The sequence below is a fragment of the Girardinichthys multiradiatus genome, chromosome 6 (assembly GCF_021462225.1).
Source record: "Girardinichthys multiradiatus isolate DD_20200921_A chromosome 6, DD_fGirMul_XY1, whole genome shotgun sequence".
NCBI classification, from domain to species: Eukaryota; Metazoa; Chordata; class Actinopteri; order Cyprinodontiformes; family Goodeidae; genus Girardinichthys; species Girardinichthys multiradiatus.
The window spans coordinates 7,173,744-7,190,661 of NC_061799.1; the positions used below are offsets into that span (position 1 = coordinate 7,173,744).

Below are 16,918 nucleotides of genomic sequence, written 5' to 3' on the forward strand. Positions count from 1 at the left end.
TAGCATCCAGTTTGCAAATAAAGGATTTAATCTGCATTATAATGTCTTTAGTTCTTTAATTATACTATCAACATCAAAGCACAGTGGGTCTTTTGCATGATGTGCAATTACAAGCTGCGCGCGCTGGATCAGTTATGTGCGCATTTTGCCATGATCAGGTTTGTGCGCATTTAGTAGATGATTACTAACCGCGATGTTACGCTGGAATGATGTTGCAAGTGTTGCAAGGAGTTTTACCATAGGAGAAATATCATGGCTTTTGTTCGTCTGGGGGAATCCCAAGGCGTTCCCAGGCCAGCCGAGAAACATAGTCCCTCCAGCATGTCCTGGGTCTTCCTCTGGGCCTCCTCCTGGTGGAACGTTCCCGGAACACCTCACAAGGGAGACGTCCAGGAGGCATCCTAACCACATGCCCGAGCCACCTCAACTGGCTCCTCTCCTCGTTGAGAAGCAGCGACTCTACTCCGAGTCCGTCCCGGTTGACCGAGCTTCTCACCCTATCTCTAAGGAAAAGCCCAGACACCCTGTGAAGTAAACTCATTTCGGCCGCTTCTATCCGTGATCTCGTTCTTTCGGTCATGACCCAAAGCTCGTGACCATAGACGAGGGTGGGAACGTAGATCAACCAGTAAATCGAGAGCTTCGCTCTTTGACTCAGCTCTCTCTTCACCACGACAGACCGGTACAGCGCCCACATTACTGCATCTCCGTCTATCAATCTCCTGCTCCATTTTTCCCTCATTCGTGAACAAGACCCCCAGATACTTTAACTCCTCCACTTGAAGCAGGACCCCCCGACCCAGAAAAGGCACTCTACCCTTTTCCGGCTCAAGACCATGCCCTCGGACTTGGAGGCACTGATTCTCATCCCAGCTGCTTCACACTCGGCTGCGAACTGCTCCAGTGAGAGCTGTAGATCACAAGCTAATAGGACCACTTCATCCGCAAAAAGCAGAGACGCAATCCTAAGGCCACCAAAACGGATCCCCTCAACACCTTAGCTGCGCCTAGAAATTCTTTCGATAAAAGTTATGAACAGAATCGGTGACAAAGGGCAACCTTGGCGGAGTCCAACCCTCACCGGAAACGAGTCTGACTTACTGCCGACAATGCGGACCAAGCTCTGACACCGGTCATACAGGGACCTAACAGCTCGTATCAAAGGGCCTGGTACCCCATATTCCTGGAGTACCCCCCTCAGGATTCCCAGAGGGACACGGTCCAACGCCTTCTCCAAGTCCATAAAGCACATGTAGAGTGGTCGGGTGGACTCCCATGCACCCTCTAGGACCCTGCTGAGGGTGTAGGGCTGGTCCAGTATTCCACAGCCAGGACGAAAACCACACTGCTCTTCCTGAAATTCTCCCATGAGAATGACCATGGGTCATTATCATATGTTTTGCATGTTCATGAAGGCAGACACGCTAAAATGTTTTCACCCGCAGTTCCGCTGATTTTGCACACGCAATCCGATTACCACTTTGTTTGTAGATCAGCTTTGCTGACTCAAACAGGTTTGCATGCGGTTTTGGACACGCAATCTTTTGAAGATCATGGGGCAAACAGTTCAGCATTGTCTTTGCCGTTTCTCGTTAATTATACCGGCAGGTTGTTATTGCTAAGAACAGATGATCAAAGCATCAATGTGTCCCCATAAACAGTACAGATTCAAAGCTACTTAAAGGGGTTCCCCAAGGTTTAGTACTTGGACCACTGTTGTTTCTTGTGTTTATCAATAAAATATGGGAAGTTTCTAAACTGTTGAAATTTGTTTTGTTTGCATACTAAAGATTTTTCTTCTGGAAATTACTTAAATAATTGATTAAACACAATGGTAGTTAAATAGCTTAAAGTTTGATAATAATTGACTATAAATAAAACAAAATGTCATTTTTGCCAATACTTTAGCTTACTCAACAACTAATCGTTTGATAAATGATTGCCAAACAGAAATGTTTCAGAAATTAAATACCTTGGAATATTTACAGACAACATTTATTTATGTTTCTGTCGGAAGTGACATATAAAGTATTTAAAATAAAAGATTTCAATAATGAAATGAATTTCAACAGTGAAAGATTCAGGTTTCAATATATATTTTGAACAGTTCTTTTATACTTCCATATATAAGTTTTTGTTTATTCTTCAAAACAGAGCTAAGATTTGTTAAGGTTATTTACAGAGAACTAACACTTTGTGTTGAGTTAAATACATTAAAGTTTCTAGATTACAGTGGAATCATGTTAAACCACACTGGTCAAAAAGTAAATCTATGTAATAATCTAAAAGAATGTTACACATTAAGAAATTAAGAAAACTATCTCAAACATTATTTTCTGTTGGAGAAATTAGTAATTTTGAGATCTTTTTTTCTAACTAGTACAACTGTAAATTTAGATCTGCAAAAATGTACTTTCTATTACTAATAATGTAACTATTATTACCTTTAATGTCAGTTTTAGAGGAGAAGGGCAAATGACAGAATTATGTTCGATAACATGTTTGCTTAAAAACTCCTACCGTTTATTGCATGTTTTGCTTTATTTTCCACTTTTGTGAGCATCTCTTAAAAACAAATATTTTACAACGTCTAACTGCTACAGCTGGCACTAATTTGATATTTATCTCACTACTTGCAACTGAAGCAGAATCTAAGTCTAAGGATTTATAAAAGGTAGAGAAATACATTGTTTGTATTGCTACTAGTAGGCTGGTTACTGATTATCACAACTAGCAAATCCACCTGGTTTTCCAACTTGCAGCTGGATCATGGAAGCAAAGAAAAAAGAAGGTGTCTGTGAACTGTTACCTGGCCAGCATGAGGTTTGCACTGGGATTATTGGTCTCAGGGCCTGTGGGGCTCCATTTGATGGTGTAGATTTCTTTACTATGGGCCTGGAGGTCATGGACACATGAATCCTGCTTCATACTCCAGATCTACAGCCGAAGGAACAGAGGCATCATTGAATTCAACATATGATAGATTAAAAAACATTTTAGAAGGCAAACTTGCTTTCTACGTGAACTGACCTTAAGTGTCATGTCATCAGAGCAGGAGGCCAACAAGTTGCCTGTGGGATCCCACTTTATGGCATTCACTTCATTCTAGAGATAGTACGATTCAAACAATGAAAGAACAAGTATACACTCTCTGACAAGTATACACTCTCTGCTATGTGCTCAGATATAACTGCAGTACATCATTTGAATTAGATAAACAATGGAAAGGGGGAAGAGAGAATGAAAATGTAGCAAAAAACATACATGGACTATCAAAATTAGAGAAGCTCATAGAAACTCAGAAACCTTTTTCTGGGCAGTGAAGTGTTTAGTACAGGGCCTAAACACTGCCAGGTTACCCTGATGACAACACTCTTTGGTGTGGAGGCAGTTTATGAGGGAAGAATGTTGACGTACCACTGAGGTGTTTAAAATAAGCAAGAAGCTGTTTAAAAGAAAACTGTATTTCTTGCAATACAGAGCAACGCCTTCAGCGGACACAAGGAAGGCTAAACGGAAAGCAGCAAAGTTGCTGGTTTTTCTTTTTAAGTATGCAATCTTTGTGTAGTGGTGGTGGCGCAGGAGTTAAGTGCACAAGCAATTTATGGAGGCTTTGGTCCATGACACAGGTGTTACAGGTTCAAGTCCCAAGCCATTGACATTTGCCCCATTTCTTCCCCTTTCCCATTTCCATTTCCTGTCAGCTTACTTTCCAAAAAAACAGAAAAGAATAAAGGCCAATAGTGCCCAAACAAAAAAAGTACTGAATCTATGACTGTCGTGGAGCAGGCTGGATAGGGAAATGTTGGCACCCTCTTGGAAATCCAAGAGTAAAGGTAATAATCTATGTTCTCCAGAATATGCTCTTACATACTCTTAGATCTATTTTACAGGGACAGCTATCTCACACTTGTGATGGGACAACTCATCTGCTCCTAATATGCAAATTCAATGACCACTCATAATAATCTGAATTATTGTTTTCTGTACTCCTATAATCTGATAATCCAGAGTTGGCCAAAATCGGTATCAGCAAATCAAAGCTTTATAAAAACTAGAGATAAGCCAAATAACATTTAAAACGTTTGTGCAACACTTTTGCTGTTTGCAGATGTGTGTCTAATGCATGAAGGAGACAATGATTTAACCTTATGTTAAAATATTTCTGAAAGCTGCTGGAGGAAAGACACCAGCTACCTCAGAACCAAAGCTATTTTTCAGCACTGCAGTGTTGCTTTTAAGATCCATTAGCCTACTTCCAGTTATTGGACATGTTCTATTTAAGTAGTTTCTTGATTCAGCAGGTTTACCAGTAATCAAACCTGAATGCAGGTAGTAAAACTGAACTCAGCTTTTGTGCTCAATTACAGTTCTATCATGATTTAACAAGGGGGGCAAATAGTTTTTCACACAAAGTCAGCTTGGTTTGGATAGCCTTTATCCTTAAATGAAATCATCATTTGAAAACAACAAAGAAGAAATCCGTAAGAGGGCGAACATACTGTCATAATGCTATTACTGGAGCAAACCAGGCCAACAGAGCACCTGTGTTTCCACCATGCATATGAGTGAGCATTGTGATAGCTGTCGTACCAAGTGTCCCTGGAAACTCTTGACAGGTCTGTCCTGACCCAGCTTACACACATGGATGCACATGTCAGTGCTACAGGAGGCAAACGTGTTATTGTTCTGCCAGTCTACATCTAGAGCTGGTGCTGTTAGAAGGCAGAGAAACAGAAGGCCATCATACAGACAAGACATGAAAATGATGATCTGAATCTAGATATCATATTACAAATGGCATTCACAATGTGATCCCATATTATCAGGGCATGGAAATACACTTTAGTCTTAAGGACTCTGGTCTAAGTGTCACAATACACAAAACCAGAGGCACAGAGCAGTTGTGCAACCAATCTTAGCTGGTTGATGACAACATCAAACATATTTGTTAGGCTGTAAAAACACCCTGAAGACAGAGAGAACTTGAACTTCTTAAAGGTAGGGTCTTGCTGCAGTTCACCACAAGGTAAAAAAACTGGTCTAAAAACAGACTGCTGCATGAAAAGTCAAGAGGAGCAAACCAGCTGACTCTCGTCACTCACCTGAGTGGAAAGGAAACTGCTGCTTTGCTTCTCCTGTGTGTGCGTCCCAAATAATTGTTGTCTGTGTGGAGGAAGAGGGTTAAACGATTCACAGTAAACTCACACTGTTTATCTCTTTACAACATCTCTATAACTGATTAAAAGTACAAGCTCCTCTCTCTCTTCCTAGTACAGGTGCTCGTGAGGCAGCTAATCAGATCTCATATCCAGCGACAAACATTTGGTGCTTAAGGACACATTCACACTGCTGGTCCAATCCAGGGATCGGTCCAGGGATCAGTAAAAGGGAGAAAATTCCCACCTTCAGTTGGCGCGGTTTGCTTTTACACAGAGATTTTAGACTGCAGTTGCAACAATCGATTGTTTCGGGGGCAGTATGGCTCCAGTATTGTGCTGATTGAGAAGAAAAAAGCCTTGAAGAAGAAAGTCCGTCTCATAAAGGTTTCTGTTGCTTTGGTGTTCAAATGTATTTGTGTGCCTGCACCTCTTCCATACTCCACAAATGACTTGCTGCTCCTCCCGCACCTGTTGCTGTGCACTCCCTGTCAGCTGGCTCACAAAAATGATTCAGCACTTTTCCCACATTTCCAACTGAGGCTCTTTGGAAATATTTACAGTAGCAGAAAACAAGAACAGTTGTGTTTTAAAGACTATAGGAGTGCCACCCATCTCTCTTATTAAAGTAACAACACAGGTAACTTGTGTGCTGAACAGCTGACTGCAGTCTGACCACCTTGCTATAAACTCATCGTTACTCCATCAAAGGGTTGGGTAATATTTTTTTCCCATAGGGCCACATAAAACCGTGAATTTTGTTGAGGCCTAAACCATTCCCTGAACCTAATGTTTCCATGTGTGTTTGATAATAAACCATAAATTGAACTTTTATCTCACTATAGCAACAGCAGGTTTTGCAACTGAACAATAAAAAGTGACCCACACACCGTCTACATGAAAATTAGCTTTTATATCTACCAAACATAAACGATCGTGTTTTACAGACACAAGTGTTGAAATAAGTACTGTCTTGTTTGTCACTGTCAGATAATATAAATTCAAGTGAGAATTCTTGAGAACTAATCCAGCTCTGTTTTCACTAAACTGAGTGCATCGCATTAACTTTTACTGCTATAAATAAACATTTTGTTTCATCTCAGGCTATAAACTCTGCATTCTGATTCAATCTTTTTTTCTTTTGTAGCATAAGCTGAAATTTCTTAGTGCAACCTGCATCTCCCCCTGTTTACAACTGTAGATCCTGCTTACATTGGTGCACTGCTGGAGGACGAAGGTCCTTAAGAAGCGACTGAGGTCAGCAAACAAGATGTATATTGAACAGCTGTATATTAGGATTTGCATTAAGAATTAATACTTCTTGCAAGTTTGATATATGATATTATAATACTATGATATAATTCTGTGAATAGGCATGTTTCCTTGAAAACTGATATTAAATGAAAGAGGTATTTATTCTACATTTTTGCTCATGTATTAAAATCCAAATAATAAATACATGTAACAAACATTACTATAACTACTCATTTGTTGTATTGACTTAAGAGCAAAGTAAATAATTGTTAATTTTTTGTTTCTATTAAAAACGGATCACTAGATCATGTTCTACATTTTGTTTTAGTTTTCATGCAAATATCAGTCTCATACCAGCCCATGCCTTGTAAAGAAACAACGTTGTACATGTCATTACACTTCATTACAGTAGATGGCGATGTTTACCCATCATTTGCTATAATTCTGACGGAGTGAGCTGGATGCTCTATTTTATGTAGCTGTCAGAAACATTTGTAGAGTGCAACAAGAAGCTGATGTGTAATTTCATGATCAACACCATGCACCAATTTGACAGAAATCTGTATATATGACAACTACATATATTCATTAATGACACTTTATATTCATTATTCTTAATCTCACATTTGTAAATGGACCTACAGCTATCCTTGTTCTCTTTATTCTGTTTCAGATTTAGAAGAATCAGCAAAAGGCTGGCTATTTTGAAACAACAGATCAATTTAAAGCATGAAACACAAAATACGGCATGCAGCTAAACGCCAGCTGAAAATCAATGAGGCTTACCTTATCTACTCCAGCACTGAGGATAAAGTTTCCTTTCTTATTCCACTTGAGTGCAAATATCGGGCCTTTATGCTGACCCAAAGTACTGGCCAGGTTTCCTGAAGACAAAATAATCAGGTGACTATTGGAACAAGATAAATGCATGTGTGGCTGGGGTGTAATTAAAGCTGTGAGTGTTACCGTCTTTTGTCCATATCCTAGCAAAGCCATCATATGAGCCTGTTGCCAGTAATGTGCCCTCGCTCTGGAACGAAGGAAGGAAGGAAGGAAGGATTCTGTTAGGATCAGACTCGACGTAAAATTGTTTCATCTTCATATTTACGACTTTTTCACTATTTTACACAATGTACTTGCATGTGAGATTCACTTTAAGACAAAACATTAACTTTTAACGTTTTACGTTGTGTCTGACCTTGGCAGTGGAAAAGTATTTTTTTGTAGGAAGAATGAAATGATGCTAGGCAACCACAGGGGAGGCCTTGAACAATGAGATGTTAGATTAGATGAACAAAAAAGAAATTATACAGTGTTTTATAAAAGTATTCAAATCGCTTGAACATTTTTCTCACATCGCAGCTACAATTCTCCTTACTGGGTTTTCTTTATTATAAAAAACCAACTCAAAATAGTCCATAATTATAAAGTGGTAGTCCAGCCCATATTGCTGCAAATACAGCTGGAAGTACTAAACATTGTGGCCATTGGTCATTGCAAAATAGCTCAAGCTTGGCCAGATTGGATGGAGAGCATACAGGGGTTGGAAAATGAAACTGAAACACCTGGTTTTAGACCACAATAATTTATTAGTATGGTGTAGGACCTCCTTTTGCGGCCAATACAGCGTCAATTCATCTTGGGAATGACATATACAAGTCCTGCACAGTGGTCAGAGGGATTTTAAGCCATTCTTCTTGCAGGATAGTGGCCAGGTCACTACGTGATACTGGTGGAGGAAAACGTTTCCTGACTCGCTCCTCCAAAACACCCCAACGTTTCTCAATAATATTTAGATCTGGTGACTGTGCAGGCCATGGGAGATGTTCATCTTCACTTTCATGTTCATCAAACCAATCTTTCACCAGGCTTGCTGTGTGTATTGGTGCATTATCATCCTGATACACGGCACCGCCTTCAGGATACAATGTTTGAACCATTGGATGCACATGGTCCTCAAGAATGGTTCGGTAGTCCTTGGCAGTGACGCGCCCATCTAGGACAAGTATTGGGCCAAGGGAATGCCATGATATGGCAGCCCAAACCATCACTGATCCACCCCCATGCTTCACTCTGGGCATGCAACAGTCTGGGTGGTACGCTTCTTTGGGGCTTCTCCACACCGTAACTCTCCCGGATGTGGGGAAAACAGTAAAGGTGGACTCATCAGAGAACAATACATGTTTCACATTGTCCACAGCCCAAGATTTGCGCTCCTTGCACCATTGAAACCGACGTTTGGCATTGACATGAGTGACCAAAGGTTTGGCTATAGCAGCCCGGCCGTGTATATTGACCCTGTGGAGCTCCTGATGGACAGTTCTGATGGAAACAGGAGAGTTGAGGTGCACATTTAATTTTGCCATGATTTGGGCAGCCGTGGTTTTATGTTTTTTGGATACAATCCGGGTTAGCACCCGAACATCCCTTTCAGACAGCTTCCTCTTGTGTCCACAGTTAATCCTGTTGGATGTGGTTCGTCCTTCTTGGTGGTATGCTGACATTACCCTGGATACCGTGGCTCTTGATACATCACAAAGACTTGCTGTCTTGGTCACAGATGTGCCAGCAAGACGTGCACCAACAATTTGTCCTCTTTTGAACTCTGGTATGTCATCCATAATGTTGTGTGCATTTGAATATTTTGAGCAAAACTGTGCTCTTACCCTGCTAATTGAACCTTCACACTCTGCTCTTACTGGTGCAATGTGCAATCAATGAAGACTGGCTACCAGGCTGGTCCAATTTAGCCATGAAACCTCCCACACTAAAATGACAGGTGTTTCAGTTTCATTGTCCAACCCCTGTAGATGTCTTTTTTCTAGCAGATAAATTAGAGATCTGCTAGAAAATGACTTGCCCAGAATGAATGGAATACATCTCAGTAACTACAAAGTTTATTTGAATTGTTCTAGTACCAGAATAAAGGTAAAACTCCAGAGAATACTCCAGGGGTCTAAAAATGAACACTCATGTTACTGGGGGACAGTAAATGAATATGGCACACAGTAGAAAAACACAAAAGCATTTCCATCTACAAAATGATGTGAAAATCCATTTAAACTTATGCACTTTCAAGAAATTATCTAGCAAACCCCAGGACAAGATCTGACCATTAGCTGTGCCACACTTCATGCAAAAACAGTGGCTTAAACGTTTTAGAGAGGTGTTAGTTTATAAAAGTCCAAGTTCTAAATGAGCCATTTTGGCAGCATGTTTGCCATTTGAACATTCTGTTTTCTTTAGGTTCTCTTCTCCTCACTTATGCCTCACCACAGACAGTCATTGCATTGGTGATAACAGTTGATTATGGGGTTCTTTGGAAAAATCACATCAGTGTGTAACCAAGGGCACTTGGTTTAGGTCTGGACTTTGACTGGGCCAGTCTAACACCTGAATATGCTTTGATCCAAAGCATTTAGATGTAAAACTGGTTGCATTTTCTTAGGCCACAAGTCTTCTGTGGCCTCTAGGAGATTTTCTAGAGATTTGCTCTGTATTAAGATCTTGCCATCCGCCCGTGAATTCTGTGCAGGTTCTCTGTGCCTGCTGAAGAGAAGCATCCCCACTGCATGATGCTGCCACCACATTTCACAGCGGGGTGCTTGAAATGATATGCAGGATTACTTTTCTGCCACACAGCATTTTGGATGAAGGCCAAAAAGTTACATTTTGGTCTGATGTGACCAGAGTACCTTCTTCCACATCTTTGCTGTCTTCCCTGCATTGGCTGGTGGTATAATCCAAGGAGGACTTACCTTTAACTTTCCTTTCGTAACTTGGTGTAAGTCATAAAATCTCTAAAATATATTTAAGTTAGTTATAATGTGAATGTGCATGAATACTTTTACAGGCCATGTTAATTGCTATTTGTTTTATCCCATTCTTTTTATTGGGGCCTGCCATAGCAATGCATAGGAGGCACCTATTACTATTCACCTCTAAACTGGACTCTTTATTATTATTCTTCCATCCAGATTAATGCGGCCCGAACCGTAGCGTGCCCCCCCACAATATATATATATATCAAAACGTCCGGCTCGGTCTCGGGAGGTGTGCTATTACTTTTATTGGCGTTACCATGGCGACGTAATTAACGAAAAACCACCCCCCAATATCCCATAGAAATGAATGGAGTCAGGGGCGGAAGGAATCCTCAAAATTCACTGTTTTTGAGGCTCTACTGTATCGCCATACTTTCACCTAGAAACACAGTTTGACTTTCAGTTTGTAGAGAAATACGCCGGCTCTTCAGAAAGGAAAACGGTTTGTTGATATCTGCTACAGTTTCTCTAAAATTAGACTCCAAGCAACACAAAGTTTGCGAGAAAATCCCATTTCTACAGTGGAGATGGCAGTTACTAGAGTGTAGAAAGCGGGGATTTTTTCAGGAAAAATTATTTTTAACTCGCCCTCACGGCCACAAATTTTGCTCTAAAGTCACTATTTTTGGTCAGTTTGTAGGGCCGGGCCTCTGCTTTCACACAATATCTTTAAAATTGTTCAAGTCTCACGGTTTTCTGTCAAACGCACCTCGATCACCAAGAGTCAGTACAATTCTGTAGGCCTTCTCCCATGTATTTTCAATGAGAATTTGACCAGTAATCCATGAATGACACCATTTCTTTCCATTGTCTTATTTTATACTGTGAATGACATAGAGCTATGAAAATCTCCATGCTCGGGGACGAGGGATGGCTTTCGCCCACAGTTCAAAATTTTTTCAAATACCATGTATGGTTTCCGAGATATTAGACTTTGTTCAGGAGCATGTACAGGCATTTTTGTCTTTTTCTCCATTTTCCCTCTCTTTTCACCTAGTGTTGTGTCTTTATTACTATATTTTCAACAAAAAAGGATGGTTATTATCGTTCCCCTGTCCGTTCTGATAAAAACGGTCCAAGAATGACGTCGATAGCCCTTACGGTTTCAGAGTTATGGGCAGTAGTTCAGGAGCAAGGGCCTCCATGTTAAAAGCCTAGGCCGGGGGAGACACAAAGTGTCGTGCTGCGTGAGAAATAGCAGCTGTTGGGCGCTCATTAATTACCATAGCAACAGAACACAGCTGCCAGTGAACTTAAGTAACCTCTGACAGAGAGTGGCTCTGAGGCTGAGCTCAGGCCAGAAGCTTCCATGAGTGATCACAATAAGTCAGTCATAGCCAACAACCACACTAGACTTTCAAAATAAGACCTACACATACTCTACAAACTAAAAGGCTTTTTTCACACTGAACATCAACCTTCCATATGTACTGATTTTTTTTTAAAGCTGATAATAGCATAAACAATTATTTTAGACAAGCAAGCAGGTTCTATATGACTAATGGAAATAACCCAAACTTGAAAGGACAACCCTGCTAGATTTTCAAAATAAGACAAAATATGCTCTACAAAATAAAAGCCTTTACATTTGAAATTATAAATAATTGGAGGACTGGGCTTCACACTACTGTTGGAGCTCACCCAGTGTAGGAAATATGACTATGCGGGTCCTTTGAAATAAGGCCTTCTGAACCTTTCAAAATAAAAGCCTCAACCTTCCATACTTACTAATGATTTTTTAAGCTTATAATAGCATACATAATTATTTTTAAATAGCAAACAGGTTCTATATAACTAATGGAACTAACCCAGACCTAAAAGGACAACCATGCTGGACTTTCAAAATAAGACAAAATAAAAGCCTTTACATTTTAAACTATAGATCATTGCAAGACTGGGCTTCACACTATTTTTGGAGCTCATCAAGTGTTGGAAATGGGACTATGTTGGCCCTTTTTAAAATAAGGCTTACTGAAAATTTCAAAATAAAAGCCTCAGTCTTCCAGAGTTACTAGTAATTTTTTTAACTGATAATAGCATAGACAATGAATTTTAAATAACAAGCTCCAGTCCGAGAAGCACGCACCAAGAGGCAGGCCCCGTCTAAATTTCTTCCGAAGTTTTCTAGTTATACTATAATATACATTGCAAGTGAGACTCACATTAACATCAAATATTAGCAGTGAATGTATGCTATGCCACTGCTTGTGCTACTTACGTAAACAGTAAGAGAAAAATGTATTTTTCTTCTGGAAAGAATGAAAATACTGCATGTGGCCAGATGATAGGCCTTAAGCAATAAGAAGTGGTTTTATGCACAAGCGCACACATTCATGCACAGAGCTACAAACATTTCTAGGTTAGATTACAAAAACTGAGGTTAGAACAGTTATACAACTAAACAAAACACAAACATGCTCACATTCCAGTCCAGTGAGGTGACGTCTTTGTTGCTGGGTACATCCTGACCGCCCTCCCGTATGCAGTGCCTCAGAACCAGCTGGGTGGATCCACCTGTGCTGTTTTCAGTCAGGTTCCAGATGCGTGCCGTTGAGTCTCCAGACCTGCCAGGGTCAAGACAAGCTAACGTTAAGCACCGAGGAATGGATTGGATGTCTGAGATCAATGCTAAAAATGCTTTAAAACTGACCATCACAGATCCTGAGCTGGGTTGGGGTTAAAGGCATTTAATCGAAACCTGAACCCAAACCTTCAAATCCAAAACTCTTTTTTTAAAAATTCCTAATAAACCTTTTTCACATGATCTGTTGAAGAAAAAAGGAAAGGCACATTTTACAAGCAAAAAAAGTCATTTGCACTCAGGTGGTTTATCTTTATATCTGGCCTTACAGGTACAGGATTGTCCTAGAGATGACTTTATTTTCACCATTTGTATACTTTTAGAAGGTGTCCTTATTTCTAAGAGAATGGCTGAAAACAGTCACTATCCAGATGAACACTTACCTCCATAGTATCTGTTTTTAATGACAGAGCCAACCCTTATTACAGATAAACATAAAACCAATCCTTGCATTTAAAAGGTAGTCTAGTGCATTCAGATTCTTTTACACATTTCTTCTTTTCTGCAAGTGCAGGAATGTGTTTGGAGCCAAGCTAACAAGCCCAGAGACGTAACACTGGAGGTGTGAACAGTAAAAAGGGCACCTGGTTCAAAAAGTGGGTGTTATGACTCAGAGATTAATACAATGTTTGACTCGGACCTTTTAATTTAACAACAACAAAGTGAAACACTGTGGCTCCTCCAGCAAAGGGCTATGTGATGAAATTACATTTGCAAAAAGCAGATAAACATGTAGATAGCAGATTGTAACTGCTATAAATTGCACCATTTAACATACAGAAATGTTAAACCCTATATCTACCCTCTGATCTATTGGTAAGATATTAACCTGATGCATTAATGTCTTGTTCTGGTAGCTGAGATCGATTAACAGTAATATTTTAACACAACATAAAACAGAAAGGTTTATTTTTAAGATAACCTTCTGTGTGTTTTAAGTTAGAAATTATTTGTATCTGAGAAACAGAAGATTACCGTATTTTCCGCACTATAAGGCGCACTTAAAAACCTTTAATTTTTTTCAAAAAATGACAGTGCGCCTTGTAATCCGGAGCGCCTTATATATGGATCAATTGGTTAATCCATACTGGTTGTACACGGCGCTCTGTCAAAATGTTTCAGTACGACTGGTAAACTACAAAGCTGCACCGCTTGCAGCATTACGGCTATCGTAGTCAGGGGTGTCGCCGAAGTAATAGCGGTAAACACCTGTACTGTGCTTACTCCTAGTCCAACACCACTTGTGTGTGTATAACGTTTGAATGTACTGTTGCAGGAATTGCCTGAACTATATGTGATTAGAAGCTCAGTGTGTGGGGTGTATGTTTCGTGTGTGTGTATGGAAGATGTTGACATTACTCCTCCGGACAGAGGTGGCGCTGTGTGCTGCCGTAGCTGAGAATCAAGAGTGAAGGAGTGACGTCGGTATTATTGTGTGTGTGGGGTGGGTAGAGACGGCGACCGGAGCAGCGGTGTATGAGTCTGTAAGCCCTGTGTTTTTTCGTGCTGCAAAGTCATTAAAAAGAACCCCGAATCTCGTCAACAATTCAGTGTTTTGATGCTGTTTCTTCATGCTCAACTCAGCAACGTATGAGTGAGGGAGTTAACCCCGAGGAAACTAGTAACTTCGGCCCTGGAGAAAGCGTCTCCCCTGTGTCATCAGACTACGGTCAGGGGACAGAAACAGGAAAGGTTAACAGTACTAACATTTGATTTAGTGCATCAAACTGTTTCTTTTACGTGTTTACTGAATCAGGGAAAAGTTCCCTTTCACGTTTTAACTAACGTTTGATTTCAACTTCAACTTCATAGACTCCAATGCATTCCTAACGTGCGGTTGGCTCTATTCAATAGAATTCTATGTAGAGGAGACCTTACCATGAGAGTGAATGGAGTTATCAGAACGCTGGTTTGTAGTGTATTAATAAAGTTTGACTGACTTATCTCACTGTTTTGTTGACATTCTCTTTAGCACAGCTCCATCTAGTGGATGCATAACGCAACCCCAGTCAAACGTTTGACTGCAGTAGCTTCTATTCTATGCGCCTTATAATCCGGTGCGCCTTATAGTGCGGAAAATACGGTAATGAGTTTTTTTCAAAGTTTTCTTACAACAAGAAAAAGGTTTGGTTACTGTTAGAACATCAAGTTGTTAACTAAAGATTTTCCTCCTAAAGAAGCCAATTATCAGTCCAATATTTACTCATGTCTGCAAATAGAACAGGACAGTTCAAATGCATGTTTCTGGCAGAGGAAAACCATTAAAAGGACATTTTTATTAAGTCCCGTACTGCACTGGTACACTTTGTAACTCTTTATGCGGAACCAGAGATGTAAGCACAGACAGAAACACACTACTGACCCAGAGGCAAGGAGGTCGTTTACTGGATTCCAGGCACAGATAAAAACCTCCGATTCGTGGCCTCTCAGGACCATGGCTTTACTGTGTGGGATTTCCACATCCCGGTCCATCATGTCTGAGTGGTTATCTACAAGAGAGAGAAGTCAGTACATTTAAATCAAGAAATAGGTGATAATATTTAGAATTTACTGACTACTATACAAACATTATACAAGTTAAACTTTCGAGAATAAAGGAAAATGACCAATATACTGTTTTTTTATCAGAACTAATGTGAATGAAAGTGTTTCTCAAGAATAAGGAACACGGGTTAAGCAAAGCCCAAATTAACAGTCTGACACAAAGAATCCCTGATTAAACATTTAAGGCCAATCTCTAGTGATGAATTCAAAATTTTTGCTTAAAATCCTGGGGAAAAGGTTACAAGTATTTAGAGAAGCCGTTAGGGACATTATTCTGAATTTGCTCTCACACACACTACTGAAATGTTACTTGCTTTTACACACACTGCTAAATCACTCTGACACGTACTACTGAAACACTTTCACACAAACTACTGAAACGCTCTCACACGCACTACTGAAACGCTCTCAGATATACAGGGGTTGGAAAATGAAACTGAAACACCTGGTTTTAGACCACAATAATTTATTAGTATGGTGTAGGGCCTCCTTTTGCGGCCAATACAGCGTCAATTCGTCTTGGGAATGACATATACAAGTCCTGCACAGTGGTCAGAAGGATTTTAAGCCATTCTTCTTGCAGGATAGTGGCCAGGTCACTACGTGATACTGGTGGAGGAAAACGTTTCCTGACTCGCTCCTCCAAAACACCCCAAAGTGGCTCAATAATATTTAGATCTGGTGACTGTGCAGGCCATGGGAGATGTTCAACTTCACTTTCATGTTCATCAAACCAATCTTTCACCAGTCTTGCTGAGTGCATTGGTACATTATCATCCTGATACACGGCACCGCCTTCAGGATACAATGTTTGAACCATTGGATGCACATGGTCCTCAAGAATGGTTCAGTAGTCCTTGGCAGTGACGCGACCATCTTGCACAAGTATTGCACCAAGGGAATGCCATGATATGGCAGCCCAAACCATCACCGATCCACCCCCATGCTTCACTCTGGGCATGCAACAGTCTGGGTGGTACGCTTCTTTGGGGCTTCTCCACATCGTAACTCTCCCGGATGTGGGGAAAATAGTAAAGGTGGACTCATCAGAGAACAATACATGTTTCACATTGTCCACAGCCCAATATTTGCGCTCCTTGCACTATTGAAACCGACGTTTGGCATGAATGACCAAAGGTTTGGCTATAGCAGCCCGGCCGTGTATATTGACCCTGTGGAGCTCCTGATGGACAGTTCTGGTGGAAACAGGAGAGTTGAGGTGAACATTTAATTCTGCCGTGATTTGGGCTGCCGTGGTTTTATGATTTTTGGATACAATCCGGGTTAGCACCCGAACATCCCTTTCAGACAGCTTCCTCTTGCGTCCACAGTTAATCCTGTTGGATGTGGTTCGTCCTTCTTGGTGGTATGCTGACATTACCCTGGATACCGTGGTTCTTGATACATCACAAAGACTTGCTGTCTTGGTCACAGATGCGCCAGCAAGACGTGCACCAACAATTTGTCCTCTTTTGAACTCTGGTATTTCACCCATAATGTTGTGTGCATTTCAATATTTTGAGCAAAACTGTGCTCTTTCCCTGCTAATTGAACCT

The 16,918-nt window shown here is 40.5% G+C and overlaps 1 protein-coding gene across 1 annotated transcript in view; it reads right to left on the reverse strand.

Moving 5' to 3' along the window:
- tbl1xr1b (tbl1x receptor 1b) overlaps positions 1-16,918 on the reverse strand; it is a 38,616-nt gene that overhangs the window by 14,665 nt on the left and 7,033 nt on the right. The window contains exons 6-13 of the mRNA XM_047369068.1: positions 15,181-15,307; positions 12,660-12,801; positions 7,380-7,443; positions 7,200-7,297; positions 5,106-5,166; positions 4,594-4,715; positions 3,031-3,105; positions 2,810-2,937 (exon numbers count right to left, since the gene is read on the reverse strand). Coding sequence (XP_047225024.1) covers positions 2,810-2,937; positions 3,031-3,105; positions 4,594-4,715; positions 5,106-5,166; positions 7,200-7,297; positions 7,380-7,443; positions 12,660-12,801; positions 15,181-15,307 — 817 coding nt within the window. The remainder of the gene's footprint in view (positions 1-2,809; positions 2,938-3,030; positions 3,106-4,593; positions 4,716-5,105; positions 5,167-7,199; positions 7,298-7,379; positions 7,444-12,659; positions 12,802-15,180; positions 15,308-16,918) is intronic.